Source organism: Anolis sagrei, chromosome 6 (genome assembly GCF_037176765.1).
Source record: "Anolis sagrei isolate rAnoSag1 chromosome 6, rAnoSag1.mat, whole genome shotgun sequence".
Lineage (NCBI taxonomy): Eukaryota > Metazoa > Chordata > Lepidosauria > Squamata > Dactyloidae > Anolis > Anolis sagrei.
Window position 1 is genome coordinate 130,511,467 of NC_090026.1, and position 23,272 is coordinate 130,534,738.

At 43.5% G+C, this 23,272-nt stretch overlaps 1 protein-coding gene across 3 annotated transcripts in view; it reads right to left on the reverse strand.

The window, feature by feature from the left end:
- LOC132779056 (zinc finger protein 777-like) overlaps positions 1-23,272 on the reverse strand; it is a 55,471-nt gene that overhangs the window by 17,177 nt on the left and 15,022 nt on the right. The window contains exons 2-8 of one of the 3 annotated variants that reach the window (XM_067470419.1): positions 23,166-23,268; positions 20,634-21,023; positions 17,139-17,265; positions 13,273-13,392; positions 12,896-13,012; positions 8,472-8,585; positions 408-2,033 (exon numbers count right to left, since the gene is read on the reverse strand). In XM_067470419.1, coding sequence (XP_067326520.1) covers positions 1,099-2,033; positions 8,472-8,585; positions 12,896-13,012; positions 13,273-13,392; positions 17,139-17,265; positions 20,634-21,008 — 1,788 coding nt within the window. In that variant the 5' untranslated portion in view covers positions 21,009-21,023; positions 23,166-23,268 and the 3' untranslated portion in view covers positions 408-1,098. Of the gene's footprint in view, positions 1-407; positions 2,034-8,471; positions 8,586-12,895; positions 13,013-13,272; positions 13,393-17,138; positions 17,266-20,633; positions 21,024-23,164; positions 23,269-23,272 lie in introns of those variants that run through there. The other 2 variants (XM_067470418.1, XM_067470417.1) reach the window with 2 other exon arrangements.

Consider the following 23,272-nt stretch of genomic DNA (forward strand, 5'->3'; position numbering starts at 1 on the left):
TGGCTTCCTCTCACATATTTATACATGGCTATCATATCTCCTCTCAGCCTTCTCTTCTTCAGGCTAAACATGCCCAGTTCCCTAAGCCGCTCCTCATAGGGCTTGTTCTCCAGACCCTTGATCATTTTAGTCGCCCTCCTCTGGACACATTCCAGCTTGTCAATATCTCTCTTGAATTGTGGTGCCCAGAATTGGACACAGTATTCCAGGTGTGGTCTAACCAAAGCAGACATGGTCCTATAGCCCAAAAAAACTTACAACAACCCAGTGATTCCGGCCATGAAAGCCTTCGACAATACCATAGCTTTTCCTAGCAACTTTACAAACAGAAGGTTTCACGCACACACATACACAACTCCCTGGAAAGTTCTCCTCCCACAGGAAAAGTAGCTGGCACACACAAACTATTTATTTTTCCACATCTCTAGTTTATTTTTCAGTTTCCACAGAACAAAAATAATAATAATAATAATAGTAATAATCCAGAAAATAAAATATAAAAGTGTTTTGTTTTGACAAATCTGTGTTTACAGAAAGGTGAGAGGGTGCACCACCTCTGGACCAACAGCCATCTGCCTTGAGTTGTTTCTGAAGCGAAAGAACCTTCTGTTAACGGGGACGACGTCGGGGAAAAGGACAGCGAAAGGACCGTGACACTCCAAACAAGACAGGGAAAAAAAGACACTCCCAGAAGCAGCTTGCCACTACCCACACCTCATTGTTTTAGCAACTCTGAACACGCTCTAGACACCCTTTAAAGAGAGGAAAGGAAAGCTCAAATGGCTATCAAGTACCAAAGTCTCCAGGACCCTCTAAATTGCAGGCCCCAAGGGTCCATTTATGAGGTAAGAGTCTAGGTTTGTATTTGCCTCGGTTCCATCCCCACAGCGAAGGAGGAAGCAAGTTTGGGCAGAACAAGGGAAGGTCCAAAGTTTCCCAAACTCTGTTCTTTGCAAGCTTGGGCCCTCCCTCCAGGTGTTTTGGACTTCAACTCCCACAATTCCTAACAGCCTAGCGGCTGTTAGGAATTGTGGGAGTTGAAGTCCAAAACACCTGGAGGGAGGGTCCAAGCTTGCCCATGCCTGGGCTTGAGTGGGTCTAAATGAAGATGGCATCCAGGAGAGCCTCCCTGACAGCGGTGCCCATCAGTCGGTTCTGCTCCCGCAGGTGGATCTTCTGATGCTGGAGGAGGTGCTGCTTCTGCGTGAAGCCTTTGTCGCACTCGGCGCAGCGGTAGGGTCGTTCCCCGGTGTGGATGCGCTGGTGCCTGACCAGGTCGGAGGGGTGGCTGAAGTGCTTCCCACAATACAGGCAAGCCAGGGAGCTTCCTCCCCGCCCTGAGTGCAGTCTCTGGTGGGTGACCAGGCCCTTCTTCTGGGAGAAGCTCTCCGGGCAGCGGCTGCACTTGTACGGCCTCTCGCGCCCGTGACCCTTCCCGTGCTGCCGGTAGGACGATTTGAGGTTGAAGGTCTTCACGCACTTGGCGGTGCCGCCGTAGGGTTTGTCTCCCGACGGAAGGCCCCTGGGAAGGGCCTTCAGGTTGTGGCTCTGCTTGAAGGTCTCCGCGCAGGCTACCGATGTGTAGGCGCCTCCGCCGGTGTGGATGCGTTGGTGGAGAGTGAACTGCTGCTTGTAGGTGAAGCTCTTCTCACATGGCGGCCTGCCTCCTCCGCTTCCTCCTCCTCCTGCAGCATGGTTCTGTTGGTGACTCAAGAGGCTCTTCTGAAGCCGGAAGCTCTTCCCACATTCAGGGCATGCAAAGTGTTTCTCGGCCGAGCGGTTGCGCTGGTAAGCCTGCAAAGGGCTGCCACTGTTGCCTCCTCCTCCTTCTCCCAGGACAGCCTCCTCCCCGTGGCCGTCCGAAAGCCTTTGCTGGTGGTGCGTTGGAGGAGTGTCGTACTGGCTGCTCCCCAGAGGAGCTCCTGGTTCGGGTGCGTGGAGGAGGGCCTCGTCCGTGCACTGCAGTCCCAAGCTTTCGCACAGAGCTCTCTGAGCCTGGAGGACCTCCGCTTTGAAGGCAAGCCCGTCGTCATCTGGTGGATGCAAAGAAAACGGAGTCGGTGTGTGCTCCTCCAAAGCAAGCATTCTAAACAGCCTAACCAAGCCAGGAAAAGGGAAGAAAAACAAACCTTAACCATGCCCAAATGCTCCCCTTCCCCTCCCCACTCCATCCAAGTTGGGATGGCAACAATGAGTCATAAAAGTTGTGTTTTACAGCCTCGGTTTCCTATTTGCATGTCTTGTTCACACACATTTTCTTCTTGAGTCATATAGGTACTAACTTTGATATAGGGGGCTGCATGTCGAAAGCCCACTTGCATTCTTTGCTTTCCAGGTGTCAAACCAGCTCCACTGGTTGCCATTCATTTTCCGGACCCAATTCAAGGTGCAGGTTCTTACCTACAAAGCCCTGAACGGTTTGGGACCTGCCTACCTGCGTGACCACATCTCTGTATACGAACCCACACGATCTCGTCGATCATCTGGAGAGGCCCTGCTCTCGATCCCACCTTCATCGCAGGTGCGATTGGTGGGGACGAGAGAAAGGGCCTTTTCGGTGGTGGCCCCTCGACTCTGGAACTCACTCCCTAAGGACATCAGGTAGGTCCCAACTCTGGCAGTCTTTAGGAGGAGTTTGAAGACGTGGTTGTTCCAGTGTGCCTTCCCAGAGTAATGATCCCATAGCACTTTGTCCTCCAAAGCACTTTACATATTAGGTCTGCTTGTACGTTTTCCACAAACGCCACTTTCACCTTTTCACCCATGTCCCAGCATCATTTCCAATTTTAACTTTACATTTGGCCTTCCCACAGTTTTTAATTGTGTGTGTTGTCTTATTGTTAATTGTTGCATATTTCATTGTCTATGTTTTCTATTTTAATTGCTTGTATTGTTGTTATTATTGCTTGTATTGTTGTATTTGGGCTCGGCCTCATGTAAGCCGCACCAAGTCCCTTGGGGAGATGGTAGCGGGGTATAAATAAAGTGTTATTATTATTATTATTATTATTAAACCATGAGGTCGCAAGAGCCGGAGGGCCTTAGCCAGGAGCCCACTTCCATTTTTTTATTGTTTTTTAATCACGAGGACATTTCCCCTCACCTTAAGGAGATACCCTTCATTGGCCTGATTCTGCAATGCTTTCCATTACATATTGAGCTTTTGAGCATACGGCCTTCAGTGGTTTACATCTCTGAAAATTGTTCTAAGCTACTGCCACAGTTTTAGGAAATATCAAGTTATTTAAGGTGTGCGTGTGTGTGTGGCGGGGTCGTTAAGCATGCCAACCCATTAGTCAACATAGCAAAAGCACTGAAATAATTTAAAGTAATGTCTATATCTACTAATTCCACATGCCAACCTAAAGCAGTGTGGTGCATCTGTAGCAAGTCTACATTGAGGTTTTTTTCTTCTTCTCACCCCACAGTCTCATGTTAGCAATATAAATATCTTTTTGCTACTTTTAGAACTTATAAAATGTGGTCAAAGTCTTATATAATGTCACACATCATTAAGGTTTTTGACTTACTATAAAAAAGGAGATGCCCTGCATCATTAAGCACAAGCTGTGAGTAAATGCTACCTTGTGTACCAGGCTGAGAAGGCAGCTCTGATCAACACAGCCCACTATGCCCTACGTTTCCTGCACTGGGCACCAAGCAATGTTCCGCATGTCCAAAGAAGTGTAAGGAACATACTGGCTGTGAGACTCCACAAATAAAGAATACCAACCTTGTCAGAAATAATAATAATAATAATAACTGGGTATTTTTGATTACAAAAGTGTGACTCAAGCACTGAAAGAGTTAGTAGGCCGAAGTCTGTTAAGCTGATGTCGTCCTGAGTATGAGGTAAACCTCTGTGTGAGATAAACCTCTGTGTGAGAGAGGCCTCGTGTGAGAAAGCTCTAGTGTGACGGCTGCTGTGTGTAAAGTGACTATATATCTGTTTAACTGTAATAATAATAATAATAATAATAATAATAATAATAATAATAATAATACTTGATTTATATACCGTTCTTTCTCCCCAAGGGGACTCAGAGCGGTTCCCAGATAAAAATCACAGAACATACAAAGTAAAAACAACTTAACCATAAGATTAACAAAACAAAATATGCATAAAAATTGTCGCCATAACACACATATATTAAAAATAATCCTGCCTGTTCAAGGCAATTTAAAAAATTTAAAAGGCCGGGCCAAGATTGGTGCAAGTCCAAAAATTCTAGGGGCCCCGGGAATTAAATATAATGCTATGGCAGACAACAATAATATTAGGTACAGGTCTGTGGCTGTTCATTCCAGGGCTGACTAGAGGAAGTGATCTGGGTAATTGGTAAGAAGAATAAGGCCGTATTCGACAATGTATAGGGCTGAGTTAGAACTGGCCATTTTCAAAAGCTTGTTGAAAACACCAGGTCTTCAAGCTCTTACGAAAGGAGGGGAGGGATGGGGCCTGTCTTATTTCCCTTGGAAGGGCGTTCCAGGGGCAGGGGGCCACCACTGAGAAGGCCCTCTCTCGTGTCCCTGCCAACCGCGCTTGAAACCAAGTTCTTGTAAAAAGTGCAACCATATTATTTTACTACAAAGAAAAGCCTCCGGTGGAAGAGATAACATTGGTCTGTGTGTCTTTGTTCTTTTTTTCACTTTGGGCTACTGGTGTTGGGTCGCGCTGCTGCTGCTAAGTTACTCCGGTGTGCGTTTATAAGGAGGGTCTTTTGTTATTAAGCCCAATCACCCAACAAAGGTTATGGACCCAGTATAGCACAGTATAACCCACTACAAACCACATGTATCTTGATTTTAAATAACAAAGTTTGTTCATAGGGGAGTATAAGGAACCCCACTAATAAGCTACACATTCTTGCAGATAATTTACCCTGACAAAACTGCCACACAAGGTCTCCCATCACACCTTTAATGAGCATTTTACAGGCTAGAGTTACAAAGCACTTGTTTTCTCAATAACATATAGGAAAAGAGCCTTTTTTCATCCGTGTTGCAGCCTTGTTCCCTGAGCCCTTCCTGGGCCTCCACTCGCAGTTATTATACCTTTACATCAGAAGATGTCCCAGCCTTCCACCCTCAATAAAGTACATCTTTCCGGGAACATTTACAACTGATTGGGGTGCCAGAAACAATGAGAGCAAGAAAAAAGTCAGAAGAGGGAAGCGGCAGTCGCTGTGGTCTTACATGAAGGGCTCTGGTGCTGTGTGATGCTCTCCCAGCGTCTCCTCTCAGTCTCGCCAGCCAGCTCTGCTTCTCTTCCCAGCTCATTTCTTTGTCCACGTGGGCTCTAAACCAGCTTTTCGCCCTCTCTGTGTTTGGGAGCCTCTCTGAGTCTCTGTGTTCCTTGAAAGGGAGGCCAAGGGGTGACCCCAGCATCACCCAGCTCTGCACTGGCAACACCATGCCTTGGGATTTCATCCGCTACAAAAACACGATGAGCTTCCAACTCTCAGGAGCACCTTCTCCCTTTTCCCAGGGATTAGGCCTTTGCTGGCCAAACAAGATAGACATGCAACACGTATCACCTTCTGGCAGCTGGAGGCAGTATTGGGAGCCTCAGCTCAGCAGAATGAGGCCACTCATATCTTATTGACCACTTGTCACTTTACATTTACAACCCTGGTTCTTTTAACAACTATACATAAACATGATTGGAGGCTACCCTTAAGAGCTCAGGGATCACAGGATAGGACTACAAGCAGACAACATCTCAACCCTTCTTGGCCTAGAACCTGCTGTAATGGGCAGAGGAACTCTGCACAGCAGAACTGGGTTGGACTGGATGGCCCTTGAGGTCTCTTCCAACTCTATGATTCTATGGCCTGCAATTGGACTGGCCCACTCAATGGATCTCTAGGATCATCCAGAAGTAGAGTACTGGCCCTTGATTCAAGGTATCTAGATTCTTCCAAGCTCTTGCTTAACCAGAAGCAAATCTGGTGACCTAAGACAAATCACGCAACCACATTTGTCTCCTGGATATATCATCAGCTGGAGACCCCTCCCTCCATCACCCACTGTCACTCTGGGCCAGAATGAAGAGATGGGAGGCCAAGAGACAGTTCCATCTTGTCTCCTGGATATATCATCAACCCCCCCCCCCCCATCACGAACTGGGCAAGAGTGAAGGGATGGGAGGCCAGGGGACAGTTCCATCTTGTCTCCTGGATATATCATCAGCTGGAGCCCCCCCCCCCCCCATCACGAACTGGGCAAGAGTGAAGGGATGGGAGGCCAGGGGACAGTTCCATCTTGTCTCCTGGATATATCATCAGCTGGAGACCCCTCCCCCCCCATCACGAACTGGGCAAGAGTGAAGGGATGGGAGGCCAGGGGACAGTTCCACCTTGTCTCCTGGATATATCATCAGCTGGAGACCCCTCCCCCCAGCATCAGTTTCCGCTCTGGGCCAGAGTGAAGGGGAGGGGGCCAGGGGACAGTTCCACCTTGTCTCCTGTGCTATTCTAACAATATAATATAATATACTATAATATACTATACTATAATATAATATAAGTGTATAAATATAATATTTATAATATTATAATGTAATGCAATATAATAATAACATGATATTGGAGCCCCCCGGTGACACAGTGGGTTAAACCCCTGTGTCAGCAGGACTGAAGACCAACAGGTCACAGGTTCAAATCCGGGGAGAGGTGGATGAGCTCCCTCTATCAGCTCCAGCTCCTCATGTGGGGACATGAGAGAAGCCTCCCACAAGGATGATAAAAACATGGAATCATCCTGGCGTCCCCTGGGCAACGTCCTTGCAGACGGCCAATTCTCTCACACCAGAAGCAACTTGCAGTTTCTCAAGTCACTCCTGACACGACAAAAATAAATAAATAATAATATGATATTATAATTATATATTTATATTACACGTAATATTATTAATAATATTACGATATAGCGGTATGGTGCAACATAGCAATGTTTAATGCTGATATTGTACTATGCTAATAATATAATATATTGTATGTAATATATACCTTGTAAGCCACTCTGAGTCCCCTTCGGGGTGAGAAAGGCGGCATACAAATATCATAAATAAATAAATTGACATGGGACTAGAAAAACAACATTGAGGGGAATCAGTGCATCTTACAGATCCTTACCCTTCCCACCAAAAGCAATCTGGCTTTTCCAAGGATTTGTTCACTTAGACCATAGCAGATGGTTCAAAGTACAATGTCCATTCCCTCAGCAACAAGCTACCTGACTCCTTCCCCAAAGGTTTCCCTTTGTCAAAAAAACCTTGCCCAATTTTTACAAGAATTTATAGGCAACTCCACTCTGGTTGTAACTCCTTGACGAGGATGTCATGGTGTATATACTTCTGCCTGCACACAAAACATGAACTGGTCACCTGGAAAGCAGCCTCATTACTGGGAGATTACAAGAGCACTGTCAGCAATGGGTTTGCTAAATTATCAGTACAGGTCTTACAAGTAGGATGTATTGTGATGAAAGGAACAAAGGGGAGCAATCCAGAAGACGGCAGCTGATCCTGAGCACAGGAAAGGTGCGTGAAATCCAGAACAAGAAGATTCAAGCTAGAGATGTGCCTGAAAGGCACAAAGACATCACTGGAGCACTTCTCACACATGGGTTTCTCCTCAAGCTCTTTGGTGAGTTTTGTCAGAAATCTTAAAAAATAACTAGGTATTTTTTAATTACAAATATGTGAATCAAGCACTGAAAGGGTTAAATGGTTGCAATGACTCAGCAAAAGCTGCATTTCTGTATAAGCAGGTGTGCCTGTAGCTTAGTTCGCCTCAGTGTTTGTTGCCCTCAGTATGAAGAGGCCTCAGTCTGTGAAAAGGCCTCAGTATTAGTTTGCCTCAGTGGGAGAAGAGTCCTCAGTGTGAGAGAGCCTCAGTGGGAGAAAGTCATCAGTGTGAGGCAGGCCTCGATGTGAATAGCCCTGGTGTGAGAAGCTTCGGTGAGAGAAGCCCCAGGTTGAAGGCCATGGTGTGTGAAGGCTGCTGCGTGCAAAAAGCTCCTGTGTAACTTCAGTATGAGAAGAGGCTCTGTGAGAGCAAAGCTGTTTATGTGCATAAGAAGCCCAGCGTGGAAGCAAAGAAAGAAGAGACCTAAGCGGCTGAGGGAGAAAAGGAAGGGGCCTGAGGCTGTTAGGAATGGTGGGAGTTGAAGTCCAAAACACCTAGAGAGTCCAAACTTATGCATGCCTGGTCTAACCCCAGGCACAAGAACACAACACAAGGAATAGAGTCTGTGCCAGATCTGGGGTCTGATGGCTCACATTTAGGAAGGGGATTGGGAGGGAACTCACATCCCATATGCAGGAATATGAATAGTAGGAAGAAGAGACAGCCTTCAAACAGTGAACAAAGAGGAAGGTGAGGTGGCGGCTTTGTCCAACCACCAACCCAAGAGGCTCCAGAGCAGCCCTATCTTCTTGCACCCAAGAGCCAGACACGTTAACTCACCCGTATTCGGCTTGGCGTGCAGTTCACCTCCTTCAGAGACCTCTGGGCCTTCGGGGTTCGCGTCTTCATCCCGCTTTATTTGGGAGCCGAAAGAGGAAGCCGCAAGCCCGTAGTCTGTCCAACAGAAAAGGAATTAGGGGGCAGCTTGACTTTGGGAACAACTCTTCCCTACCTTTCTGTAAGTAGCCTCTGGCACTCAACTGCGGTAAGGAGACCCCAGCAGGGTTTACCTGGCATATATTCTGTCAAGCCCTTTAGGGAACTGACCTAATCCCAGATTATGGCATGAATTGGGGAGCCAGGAGGCTTGGCAGGCCCTTTCTGAGACTGCAGCACCAGAAGACTAAAACCAGATTCCAAGAGAGTCCATTCCCCACCATCTCAAAGCAATTACGCAAACCAGGACTCCTCTGTAAGCAACAAGAACTCCAACTTCTATTAACACCAGCCTGCATGATCAACTGTCGGGGATGACGCGAGTGGCAGTCCAGGAATATCCCGAGGACCACAGGTTTCTCACTGCTGGGGCCCCTTCACACTTCATGGTTATAGCACAAGGATTTCCATTTGGGTCCGCCTATCTTTGCAATCCCATCTCCCTCTGTGAAGCGGCGCGAACTTTAAGATATTCCAGGGAGGCCCTCCTTTTGCTCCCACCACCGTCACAAGCATGGTTGGTGGGGATGAGAGAGAGGGCCTTCTCGGTGGTGGCTCCTTGCCTCTGGAACACCTTTCCTACAGAAATAAGACAGGCCCCATCTCTCCCCTCCTTTCGTAAGAGCCTGAAGACCTGGTGGTTTAAACAAACCTTTGAGAACAACTAGTTCTAGCTCTGCCCCAGATACTGTTGAAATTGGCCATATCTTCTACCTATTACCCAGGTCACTCTCTTCTGTGAGGCCCTGGAAATGTACAGCCATAGACTCTTCGTAATTTCCCGGGCCCTCTAAAATCGCAGTAGCCCGGCCCGGCCTTTTAAACTGCCTTGATCAGACCTGATTATTTTAAATATATGTGCTATTGTGGTTTTAATGCTTAGATTGTCTTGTAAATTTTATGTTTATGCCGTTTCTTTCTTGTATGTACTGTTTATGTTTACTTGGAAATCGCTCTGAGTCCCCTCAGGGAGATAGAGCGGTATACAAATAAAGTTTTGTTGTTGTTGTTGTTGTAGTGTACCATCTGTCTTCCACATCCACGGATTCAAATATACATGCCTCAGAATTATATTTTAAAATAACCCCCCCCCCCAAACAAACCTTAGTTTTGCCATTTTATATTAGAGGTTTCCTTTTATTACATTGTTATACATAATGGGACTTGAACGTCCTGAGAGTTTGGTATCTATGGATCCCGATGGCCTTCTGGATGTAGTTTAGGGGATGCACGGCACTAGAGCTGGCTGGGGATTTTAAATGCTGCCTCCATTAGCAAATCCCAGGATTCCACAGGACGGAACCAAAGTAGTGAAATTACACAACAGTGTAGTAAGGAAAGGCTTCTAATTTTAACTACACTTTTAATTTTAGCCACAACGTATCTTGTAATTTTAGCCACCCTGAGTCCCCCCAGGGGTTGAGAAAGGCGGGGTAAAAATGTTTGAAATAAATAAAAAACAAATATTTCATGTCAAAATAAATGAAAACCTATCATCTCATTTCAGCCCATTGCTGGGGTTTCCCTATTAGAAACCAAAATTGCTTTCCCATATATTTTTATTTTAAAAAATCCCAACACTAACTGGAAAAGAAACCAGACAAGATTATTTTCCAATTGGTTTCCGTAAGTGATACTGTCAGAAATATTAAAATTTAACTAGGTGTTTTGGGTTACAAAAGTGTGAGCCAAGGACTGAAAGGGTTAAATGGATGCAGTGACTCAGAGAAGCTGCGGCTCAATATAAGCAGGCGTGCCTGTTGTTTACTAACTCCACAGTCTGAGAGAAGCCTCTCTGTGTGAGAATCATCTCAGTGGGAGAATAGGCCTCATTGTTAGTAGGTCTGATTGTGAGGTAAGCCTCAGTATGAGAAGGCCTCATGTATAAAGCTCCAGTATAAAGGCTGCTGTGTGTAAAAAGCTCCGGTGTTTAAGTTTGGTCTGAGAAGAGGCTCTGTGAGAGCAAAGCTGTTTATCTGCACGAGGAAGAAGCCCAGCATGGAAGCAAAGAAGGAAGTATAAAGGTTTTTATATGTGTTGTGGAAACCTTGTTATTGTAAATAGTGCAACCGTATTATTTTACTACAAAGAAAAACCTCCTAAGAAAGAAAAGTCCTCAGAATGTGAAAAGGCCCCAGTATTAGTTTGCCTCAGTGGGAGAAAAGCCCTCAGTCTGAGAGAGAGCCCTCAGCATGAGAGGGCTTCACTGGGAGAAAGTCTTCAGTATGAGGTAGGCCTCAGTGTTAGGAGGCCTCGGTGAGAGAAGCCCCAAGTTGAAGGCCATTGTGCATGAAGGCTGCTGTGTGAGGCTCCTGTGTAACTTCGATGTGAGAAGAAGCTCTGTGAGAGTGAAGCTGTTTATCTGCATGAGAAAGAAGCCCAGCGTGGAAGCAAAGGAGGAAATATAAAGTCCTTTATTTGTGTTGTGGAAACCTTGTTATTGTAAATAGTGCAACCGTATTATTTTGCTACAAAGAAAAGCCTCCTGAGAAAGAAAAGTCCTCAGACTGTAAAAAGGCCTCAGTATTAGTTTGCCTCAGTGGGAGAAAAGCCCTCAGTCTGAGAGCCCTCAGTGTGAGAGGGCCTCACTGGGAGAAAGTCCTCAGTGTGAGGTAGGCCTCAGTGTTAGTAGGCCTTGGTGAGAGAAGCCCCAAGTTGAAGGCCACCATGCATGAAGGCTGCTATGTGAAGCTCCTGTGTAACTTCAATGTGAGAAGAAGCTCTGTGAGAGCGAAACTGTTTATCTGCATGAGAAAGAAGCCCAGCGTGGAAGCAAAGGAGGAAGTATAAAGGATTTTATTTGTGTTGTGGAAAGCTTGTTATTGTAAATTGTGCAACCGTATTATTTTACTACAAAGAAAAGCCTCCTAAGAAAGAAAAGTCCTCAGACTGTGAAAAGGCCTCAGTATTAGTTTGCCTCAGTGGAAGAAAAGTCCTCAGTCTGAGAGAGCCCTCAGTGTGAGAGGGCCTCACTGGGAGAAAGTCCTCAGTGTGAGGTAGGCCTCAGTGTTACTAGGCCTCGGTGAGAGAAGCCCCAAGTTGAAGGCCACCATGAATAAAGGCTGCTATGTGAAGCTTCAATGTGAGAAGAAGCTCTGTGAGAGCGAAACTGTTTATCTGCATGTAGTGTAGTTTTGTAATTGTTTGTGTAGTTTATAGGTTGTTGTAATTGCCTCTTGTAAATTGTCTTTTATATGTGTGTACACCGCCATGAGTCGCCCTAAAGGGCTGAGAATGGCGGTTAATAAATGCATCAAATAATAATAAATGAGAAAGAAGCCCAGCGTGGAAGCAAAGGAGGAAGTATAAAGGATTTTATTTGTGTTGTGGAAAGCTTGTTATTGTAAATTGTGCAACCATTTTATTTTACTACAAAGAAAAGCCTCCTATGGGAGAGATAACATTGGTCTGTGTGTTACTGTTCTTTTTGTCTCTCTGGGCTCCTGGTGCTGGGTCACGCTGCTGCTAGTAAGTTACTCTGGGGAGGGTGTTTTGTTAATAAGCCTACTTGCCCAACAGATACTGCCTGTAGAAAGTAGATTTTTATAAATGGTGAAGGACAATAATAATAATAATAATAATAATAATAATAATAATAATAAACTTTATTTATACCCCGCCACCATCTCTGCCCCTACGTTGGCAGTCTTTAGGAAAAGCTTGAAGACCTGGCTGTTCCGATGTGCCTTTCCAGAATAGGAAAACTCCAGCAATATGTCCCAGGAGCACTTTATCTGAGTTTTAAGATTGCCTGCACACTGCACTTATCCTAAAATCCAACATACCACCTGTCACACACAGCACTTTTTTAATATGTACCCATCACATTTGGCCCGGCCCTAGTTTTATTGTGTTATGGTGTATTGTTTTTTTGTGTTTTTTTTGTTGATTTGTTATTGCTTTAAATTGTTTTGGTTTGCTTTAAGTTGTGTATTTGTTTATGCTGTTGTTTTATTGAGGCCTTGGCCTTTGTAAGCCGCATCAAGTCCTTCGGGAGATGCTAGCGGGGTACAAATAAAGTTAATAATACTAAAATAATAATAATCTCCCCAGTGGGGACTCGGAGCGGCTTACATGGGGCCAAACCCAGACAACATATTGCAATAAAATAAAAACCAAGGCATAACATCAAAACAACATCAACAAAATTACATAGGAAAAAAAAGTATAAACACAATCATAAAATAATCATTTCAGTAAGCACATAACAATAACAATGGAAAAATACTACAGAAAAAATAGGGAGACTGCAATAATACTCCACTCACCAACACTGAGGTCACTTGAGGTGGGTTTTGCTTCAGCTTTCTCTTGGTCTTCACCGACTTGTACACTTTCTACCCCTTCCATCTGGGAGGTCAGGCCTGGTCTAAAAACCAATGCTTCTGTTTGGGGAGACATAAAGGAGAAGGAGGTTTTTTAAGACAGTAGAGACTAGAGATTGGTGGACTTCACAAAATAGTCCACCCCAAGATGAAGCTCGCTTCCCCAAGGAACAGAATTCCTGGCAGAAATCTCCGCAGGAAAAGACAAGCTTCGGAATATTTTTTAAAAGGTGGAAACAGAGAAGACTCACAGTGAGGAGTGACAAAATCCAAAGTTATCAAAACCCACTCAGCAACCTTTTCTGGTCCAGCCTTCTTACCTGGGCTGGGTTCTGCCGAAATCTCCCTCCCTTTGGAGGCCTCTTCTTCCTCCCCTTCCTCATAGGGACGCTTGCCTTGCTCGATCCGCGAGAGAAGGTCAGGTTTAGCAATGGCGTAGTCTGTTGGAGACAGAAGGAAAAACTCTCCTTTTGTCTGCTGGTTGCAAACCACAGAAAAAAACTAGGTAAACAGAACACGGTCTGTAACAACCATGAGCAAACTTGGGCCCTCCAGGTGTTTTGGAGTTCAACTCCAAAACACCTGGAGGGCCCAAGTTTGCCCAAGCCTGGTCTATAATGTGAAACTGCTGAAAAGAGAGGAAAATCTGGAACCAATCAAATAGTAAAGGAGTAGTTTGTCTCTTTGTTCCCTTCGTCTGAGGAGGAGCACCCATGAGGATCCAATGTCAATAATGATTGCTAACTTACACCCAAATGAGAGAGCAAAGAGAATTGGAAACACCAATAAGGACGCTCTTATGATTTAATAAGTATTCATGGGTCAATGCTCTCAGTCTTATTCATGTGGCTAATATCAATTTTGAGTATCTTCTCTTGTAACAGTTTTCGAAAGGACATACACTCATAATAATAATAATAATAATAATAATGAGGAGGAGGAGGAGGAGGAGAAGGAGAAGGGGAAGAGGAGAAGGAGGAGAAAGGGAATTGGAGAAGGAGGAGAAGGGGAAGAGGAGAAGGAGGAGGAGGAGGAGAAAGGGAGAAGGGGAAGAGGAGAAGGAGAAGGAGAAGAAGGAGAAGAAGGGGAAGGGGAGAAGGAGAAGGAGGAGGAGGAGAAAGGGAGAAGGGGAAGAGGAGAAGGAGGAGAAGGAGGAGGAGAAGGAGAAGAAGAAGGAGAAGAAGGAGAAGAAGGGGAAGGGGAAGAGGAGAAGGAGGAGAAGGGGAAGAGGAGAAGGAGAAGGAGGAGAAAGGGAGAAGGGGAATTGGAGAAGGAGGAGGAGGAGAAGAAGGAGAAGAAGGGGAAGAAGGGGAAGGGGAAGAGGAGAAGGAGGAGGAGGAGAAGGGAGAAGGGGAAGAGGAGAAGGAGGAGAACAAAGAGATCCAGGAAATCTGCTGGGTGAGTCTACTTATTTATCAGTGCCATCATGGAAGGGTGCAGGTGAGGAGCACCAACATTTCCAGTGGGAAAATATGTCCATCATGGCTGCTGGCATAAAAAAAATGCAAAGGGACATATATGTTGTGTAGTTAGGACTGGATCTCAAAAACATCAGGAATATTATAGCATGCCATGTTGTTGATCTTCCCCAGTAAACCCCAGTTTGGAGAAACTGACAAGACTAAATCATGTTGCTGTAAGTCAGCCATAGCAAAAGGGTAACAACAAGCAGAATAATTTAAATTTGATGTGTTGCCCAAGTTTTTCATGGCTGGTTGCTGTGAGTTTTCCAGGCTGTCTGGCCATGTTCCAGAAGCATTCTCTCCTGACATTTCACCCACATCTATGGCAGGCATTATTATTTATTTACTTACGACATTTATATGCCACCCTTCTCACCCCAAAGGGGATTCAGAGCGGCTTACAAGATATATATACATACAATATTTTATATTATTAGCATACATACAATATATTATATTGTTAGCGTCATACAATATTAGTATTATATATTACTATATTATACTATACCATTATATTGTAATACTAGCTGTCTCCTGCCATGCGTTGCTGTGGCCCAGTCTGTGTATATGTTTTGTGGGTATATATATTTGTGTATATGTGTATATATGTGGTTTTGTGCATGTGTTGTAATGTATTCTTATTTTTTGGCTTTTTAAATCCCTTCCGCTGTGTTTTCCAGTGGTTTTATGAGTGATGGTCACTCATTGGCCTGATAGGTGTCTTGTGTCCAAATTTGGTGTCAATTGGTCCACTGGTTTTTGAGTTATGTTAATCCCACAAACAAACATTACATTTTTTATTTATATAGAAGTTATATTTTATCTTACAGCTTCCATTATTACAAGCATCCTCAAAGATTGTGAGGTCATAACCTCTGAGGATGCCAGCCACAGATGTGTGGGTGAAACGTCAGGAGAGAATGCTTCTGGAACATGGCCATACAGCCCGGAAAACTCACAGCAACCCGAATTTAAATTCCATCCATAGTTTTCATGCAGCAATCTATGCCTACCAAAACTAAGGAAAATGGTGTTGTACTATATTAATGTTGACATTTCCAGATTTTGGGCAACTTTACTACTTCCAATCATTTTATTATTGTTGATTGTTTTTGAACCCGTTCACTGTTGCTCAGAGTCTTTTCAGACCCAACAGTTGCATAGAACACATTATACTAATGAAGCCACATCCCAGCTTTAAAACTCAATGAGATAATGGGATTAAACTATCTTCTTTCCACAAGCTCCCCTGCCTAGCTATGGTTGCTCTAAGACCGTGATGGTGAACCTATGACATGCGTGACAGCACTGACACACATGGCTATTTTTGATGACACGTGGCCACATGCGGCCGCATACAGAGAAGTACACCTTATAAGAGCCAATCTAATTCTATCCTTAAATTTGTAAAAGGCTCTACAAATTTAACATCTGCACGTTTGAGCATTGTTCACTCCATAACTCGGCATGGAATATACATTTTTCTTATTTAAACTATAAATATTGCAAAATTACATTTATTTTTTCTCGAAGTTGACACCCCACCCAAGTTATGCTCAGGTTTTTGGCAAATTTTGACACACCAAGCTCAAAAGGTTGCCCATCACTGCTCTAAGCCCATCTGTGGAGTGTTCACACAGTCTCTTCAATCTCAACCATTCACAATTGTGTGGCCTAGCATATATGGCATGTCATGCAGCAAGCCAGGAGCGCATGTAAGAGCCAAACAGTCTGCTTCTCAAAGAGAAAAACATAAACAATTCAGTGAATGGGTGCAGGAAATAAAATCAATCCAACTGGCCATGGTTTTAGCTTGGATGATATTCCAGATGGGGATTTTTAAGTACATGGGAGCCTCGAGTGTGAGAATATTAAGACAACCACACTTCTCCCATCCCTGACCTAAATCATTAGAACAGCATTAGATCATCATCTCTTGGGAGTGACACCGGGATTGTGGCGCAGCAGGCTGAGTGTCAGCTGCATTAAGATCACTCTGACCAAAAGGTCATGAGTTCGAAGCCAACCCAGGTTGGAGTGGGTTCCCAACCAATTGTGTAGCCTGTTGCCGACCTTTGCAACCTGAAAGACAGTTGCATCTGTCAAGTAGGAAAATAAGGTACCACCTTAAAGTGTGGGGAGGCTAAATTAACTGATTTATGAGGCCATAAAGAAGACTCCGGGGAAGCATGCGGGGAATGCGGAAGTGCTTCATCAGTGTCGCAGATGGACGATGAAAGCGACTGCTCCCCGGTGGCCAGAAAAAGTTAAATAGCCTCTGTGTATGTCTGTATATGTTTGTATGTCAAAATTGGCATTGAATGTTTGCCATATATGTGTACACTGTAATCCGCCCTGAGACTCCTGCGGGGTGAGAAGGGCGGAATATAAAAGCTGTAAATAAATACAATAAATAGCATATATGGCATGTCATGCAGCAAACCAGGAGCGCATGTAAGAGCCAAACAGAGAAAAACATAAACAAATTCAGTGAATGGATGCAGGAAATAAAATCAATCCAACTGGCCATGGTTTTAGCTTGGATGATATTCCAGGTGGGGATTTTTAAGTACATGGGAAGACTTGAGTTGGAGAATATTACGACAACCACACTTCTCCCATCCCTGACCTAAATCATTAGAACAGCATTAGATCATCATCTCTTGGGAGTGACATCAAAGTGAGTTTCTGGATGGAAAAAAAGAGCAAAACCCAGTCTTTACCCAGTGAGACCAAGGACTCGTAGTTGCTCTTCATCACGTTCTTGTAGAGCTCCTTCTGCCACTCCTCCAGGTTGCCCCACTCCTGCTCAGAGAAGTAGGCCGAGTTGTCCTCAAAGGTCACAGGCACCTGCAAGCACAACAGCCACAGCCTGCTCAGGCAAATTCCTGGTGCCGAGACCCCTTCCACGCTTAAAAGCAACAGCTTCCACCTCAGCCCACCCCTCCATAATGGAACAAAGTGTTGCAATCCAGAGCAGGAAACAAGGCCCTAAGATAACTATCCACTACACTTGACTGTGAAAAACAATCCTTTTTTATTGAAGAAAAATGGTTACAAAATAAAGGAAAAATGCAAGTCAAAAGCCACAGCAAAATCAGCAAACATGAATTTAAATGGACAAAAACAAAACCCAAAGCCACACTGTAAAATACTGGAACCTGTTAGCAATCCACTAACTGTACTTGATATGCTAGAAATCTTTCAAGACAATGGCCAGGAAAACCGGGAGAACTGCCAAGGTCTTCATCAATCTGAAATGATGCCTGAACTGAGAAAGTCAGCCCGGCGGAAGGCACTTAAAGCCGAAGAATTGGTTCCGTGAACCACCCCTCTGCTTTGAAGCCGTTGTTTGTATTTCTTTTAATCCGGAAGACCATCGCAAGCTGAGTGATTTACTTCTGTCTTGCCAGATCTGGCCCCTTCTGTTCTCATTAAGGTTCCCAGGTGCAGAAGGGAGTGAAAGGTCATGGCTTCCCTCTGAAACATTCTCATGAACACTGGTACTTTCATTTTCCAAACCTACAGCAGTTTCTTCCTCACTAATTTCAGGAGCATTGGCATCAAGAGGTACATTTTCATTAGCATCAGTAAATATATTTTCATTAGCATCAGGAGGAACAAACAGAGAATCAGGTTCAAGTTCAAACTCAGGCTGAACCCCAACACAAAGGCCCTATTTCATCAGCCACAGCAGAAAAAGGTAAGGATTGAGAGTGCTCAAGAGGGGCTGAGATACTTATAGGCCTCTGCAGTCCAACACTTCGACAACCACCCAGAAGCCTACATGCAAAAGGCTGGAATACAAAGCACTGTCCTTTGAACTTTGGTAAGGACAGGACCCAAACTGATGGACTTTCCTCATCTGGAGACACCCTTAACCAGAATATCTGGGCCATCAACACTGGTAAAAGCTTCCAGAACATGACTGCATTAGAGAACAACAACCTTTGCATTACTGCTGAGCTTTATAACGTAACCTGCATCAGTTTTTAACACTTGACCGCCAATCATCTGCTGCCATCGTTTATCAAACTGTGTTCCATAAGAAAAAACTGGACTTTTGTTTGTACTTTCTAGCAATACTTCTGGTGCTTGTATGTTTAGTAACCTTCAGGTACTCCTGATAAATGGCTCTTTTCTCTGCAGGATAGGTCTGTCATTAACAACACCTTAATACACTTTTCAAGAATATCTAAATCCTAGACAAACCTGTCTGCATAGCATTAACTACTGTATATACTCAAGTTATTGTTGCTCATTCATTCAGTCGTCTCAGACTCTTCGTGACCTCATGGACCAGCCCACGCCAGAGCTCCCTGTCGGCCGTCACCACCCCCAGCTCCTTCAAGGTCAGTCCAGTCACTTCAAGGATGCCATCCATCCATCTTGCCCTTGGTTGGCAAGTATACCCAAGTATACGCTGAGTTTTTCAGCCCTTTTTTCAGGTTGGAAAAGCCCTGTTTGGCTTATATGCAAGTTAAGGTTGTTGTTATTATTATTATTATTATTATTAATTACTGTATTACATTTACATTATTTTACTCTATTATTATTTTACTATTTATTATTATTATTGTTATTATTATAGTTATTATTTTACTCTATTGTTGTTGTTGTTCATTCGTTCAGTCGTTTCTGACTCTTCGTGACCTCATGGACCAGTCCATACCAGAGCTCCCTGTCGGCCGTCATCACCCCCAGCTCCTTTACTCTATTATTATTGTTATTATTACATTTTCATTATTTTATTCTATTATTATTATTTCTATTACATTTATTATTTTAATCTATTATTATTGGAAGGATACATAAGCACATTTACATTGAAGGTTAGAATAATGATTTAATCAGAGTTGGACAGTCTTATCTTAAATTACAGCTTTGTAAATATTCAAAATATAGAACCTACTGATACCTCAATTAATGTAATTTTATCTATTTTTATTTTGAAATTTACCAGTAGTGGTGACAATTCCCACCCTCAGCTTATACTCGAGTCAATACGTTTTCCCAGGTTTTTTGGCAAAATTAGGTGCCTCGGCTTATCTTCGAGGATATATGGTAATCTAGTTGCTCTGGAAAGCAAAACTCTCTTGACAATCAAATGACACAAAAGGTGCATCTACACTGTAGAATGAATGCAGTCTGGCACCACTTAAAACTACCATGATTCAATGTTAGGGAATCTGTAAGTTCTGAGTTGTAGTTCTGAAAATTATTAAAATTAGGGGATTCAATAATTTACCAGAGAAACAAATGAATCATAATTTTCAGACAGTATCCAATCATATTAAAGATTATAAAACAATCAGACACACTTTTATACTTATCCCTGCCATGAAGAAACCAGCCATACCCAGAAAGATAAACAATGGAAACAGATGCGGCCCAAGGCGGTACGCTAATTATGCTTTTGCGTAATTATATAGCCGGGGTACTAGATGATCCCCAAAATTTTCTAAGGTTTTACATGCCTAAAAAGTCGTCTAGTATCCCCGTTTTTACGATATATATATATATATATATATATATATATATATTGATTAGTTGGGGGGGGGGGGAAATACTGTTTGCTTACCATTGAAAATTACCTAGGGCTGCCTCTGCACAAGAGTAATCTAGAATGCTAATTAATTCAACACAAAATGCTAAAAAAATACAAAAATGGCATTTTTTTTGGGAGGGGGGGATATAAACACTAAAAAAAATTTAGTTTACATTAAGTCTAGTTGTGTCTGACTCTGGGACTCTGGTGCTCACCTCCATTTCTAAGCCGAAGAGCTGGAGTTGTCCATAGACACCTCCAAGGTCATGGGGCCAGCATGACTGCATGGAGTGCTGTTGCATTATCTAAACACTTATATGAGCATTAACACAGCACAAGACTTTACAGGCTTCCTAATTCTGCCATTATGAAATGCTGGCCATATAAACACGGGCAGAAAATTCGGTAACTGGTAATTCGGTAAATTACAGTCAAGTGCAGACAGGACACTTGCTGTTTATTCCCTGGAAAGTATCCCTTCCTTTTCTATCGCAGTTGGTAGCAAAGCTCACTCCCACACCTGAGGCTGTTAGGAATTGTGGGAAATACCTGGAGAGGGGGCCCAAGTTGGCCCAGGCCTGTTGTAGGCTGAGTAAGTTTTGACTTCCTTATGTGACGCCACCACAAAGCCCAACCAAAACAAAGCCCGAAAGTCTCATAGCGATCTTACCTTGGGCGTTTCTCCTTTGGCGCCTGGCGGGAGCCTCAGAATCCAGAAGTTCTGATTCTTCAGCAGGTTCTCCATGTTCTCCAGCCGCCTCTGCAGCAACCCGTACTCCTGGATCAGGGTCCCCAGAGCGGTCAACTTGCACTCCATCTGGTTGCCAAAGTCCACCACTGCGTTTTCGCAGTCCACGTACTTCTTCTCGTTCGTCATCATCCTGCGCTCCAGGTTCAGCAGCCGCGTGGCGTGAGAATCCACTTTCCTCTCCACGGCTTGGATGGCGGCCACCACCGTCCACAGGGAGAGCTCAGCCATGTTCTGCTTGGCGTCGCGGAGAAAGCTCGGCTCGGGCTGCAAAGGCACCAGCTGCCGAGGCTCCATGTTGCAGGGCTAGGCCTGTTTATAAGAGACAGGAGTATGGTTAGCATGCCTTATTTATTTTGGCTGTAGCCTGTGCAGTTCCAAAATGCACAAACTAGTACCGTATATACTCAAGTATAAGCCGACCCGAATATAAGCTGAGGTAGCTAATTTTATCACAAAAAACTGGGAAAACATATTGACTTGAGTATAAGCCGAGGATGGGAAATGCAGCATCTAAAGGTAAATCTATATAAATAAAAATATAATGTTCATTTGTGGGATTAACATAACTCAAAAAACACTGGATGAATTGACACCAAATTTGGACACAAGACACTTCTCCGGCCAACGAGTGACCATCACTACTAAAAACACTGGAAAATGCAGTGGATGAGACGTAAAAAGCTAAAATACAAAAAAAAAATGCATTACAATGCATGTGCAAAACCACATATATACACAAACACACATATATACAGAAATATATACACACATAAAACATATATACATAGAAAGGGGCAAGAAAGGAAGGAAAGAAGGAAGGAGAGAAAGAGGGGGAAAAGGAGGGAAGGAGAGAAGGAAATACAAAAGTGAAAGAAGGCAGGAAAGAGGGAAGGAAGGAGAGAAGGAAGAAAGAAAGAGGGAGGGAAGGGAAGAAGGAAAGAAAGAAAGGTAGAGAAGGAAGAAAGGAGAGAAGGAAATAAAAAAGTGAAATAAGGAAGGAAAGAGAGAGGGAAGGAAGGAGCGAAGGAAGAAAGAGAAAGAGGGAGAGAAGGAAAGAAAGAAAGGTAGAGAAGGAAGGAGAGAAGGAAAAAAGAGAGAAAGAGGGAGGGAAGGAAAGAAAGAAAGAAAGAAAGGTAGAGAAGGAAGGAAGTAAAGAAGGAATGAAAGAGAAAAAGGGGGAGGGAAGGATGGAACCAAAGAGCAAAGGAAGTGAGGAAAGACACAGGTAGAGAAGGAAGAAAGAAGGAGGAAAAGAAAAAGAGGAAAGGAAGGAGAGAAAGAAAGAAGGGGAGAAAGAGGGAGGGAGGGTTGGCCACAGCAACGCGTGGCGGGTACAACTAGTCTATATAAATAAAAATGTAATGTTTGTTTGTGGGATTAACAGAACTCAAAAACCACTGGACGAACTGACACCAAATTTGGACACAAGGCACCTAACAGTCCAATGTATGTCCTTCACTAAAAAAATGATTTTGTCATTTGGGAATTGTAGTTTCTGAGATTTATAGTTCACCTACAATCAAAGAGGATTCTGAACCCAACCAACGATGGAATTGAACCAAACTTGGCACACAGTTCTCCCATGACCAACAGAAAATACTGGAAGGGTTAGGTGGGCAGTGTCCTTTGGTTTTGGAGTTGTAGTTCACCTACATCCAGAGAGCACTGTTGACTCAAACAATGATGGATCTGGACCAAACTTTACATAAATACTCAATATGCCCAAATGTGAACACTGGTGGAGTTTGGGGAAAATAGAATCTTGACATTTGGGAGTTGTAGTTGCTGGGATTTGTAGTTCACCTACAATCACAGAGCATTCTGAACCCCACCAACAATAGAATTGGGTCAAACCTCCCACACAGAACCCCCATGTGGACCACCAGAGTGAGTCACAGCAACGCATGCAGGGGATGGCTAGTTTCAAAATAAAAATAGATACCAATAATATTACATTAATTGAGGCATCAGTAGATTAAATATTTATATAAAACTGTAATTTAAGATAAGACTGCCCAACTCTAATTAAACCATTATTCCAACCTTCTTCAATGTAAATGTGCTTACTTATCCTTCCAATAATAATAAAGAGAGTAAAATAATAAATGCAATAATAATAATGGAAATGTAGCAATACTAGTAATAATATCGTAAAATAATGAATGTAATAACAATAAACAGAGTAAAATAATAAATGTAATAATAATAATAGAGTAAAATCATAAATGGAATATAACCTTGACTCGAGCATAAGCTGAGGGGGACTTTTTCAGCCTCAAAAAGGGCTGAAAAACTAGGCTTATACTCAAATATATACAGTAGTTCGATCTTTAAATCCTCATATTGTGTCAGCTTTTCCAGTTGTTTCTCTTCAATCCGTATTATTATTATTATTATTATTATTATTATTATTATTTGTGGCTAGGAACAAAGATAACTAAGCTTCTTTACCTGAAGTAGTTTACAGAAGGAATTTCAGCCAGTGTAGTTTTCCTCACTGTTTCGTGGGAGTGGCAACGGCCACAGTCCTCTCTTCGATACCACTTGGATGCATCTAA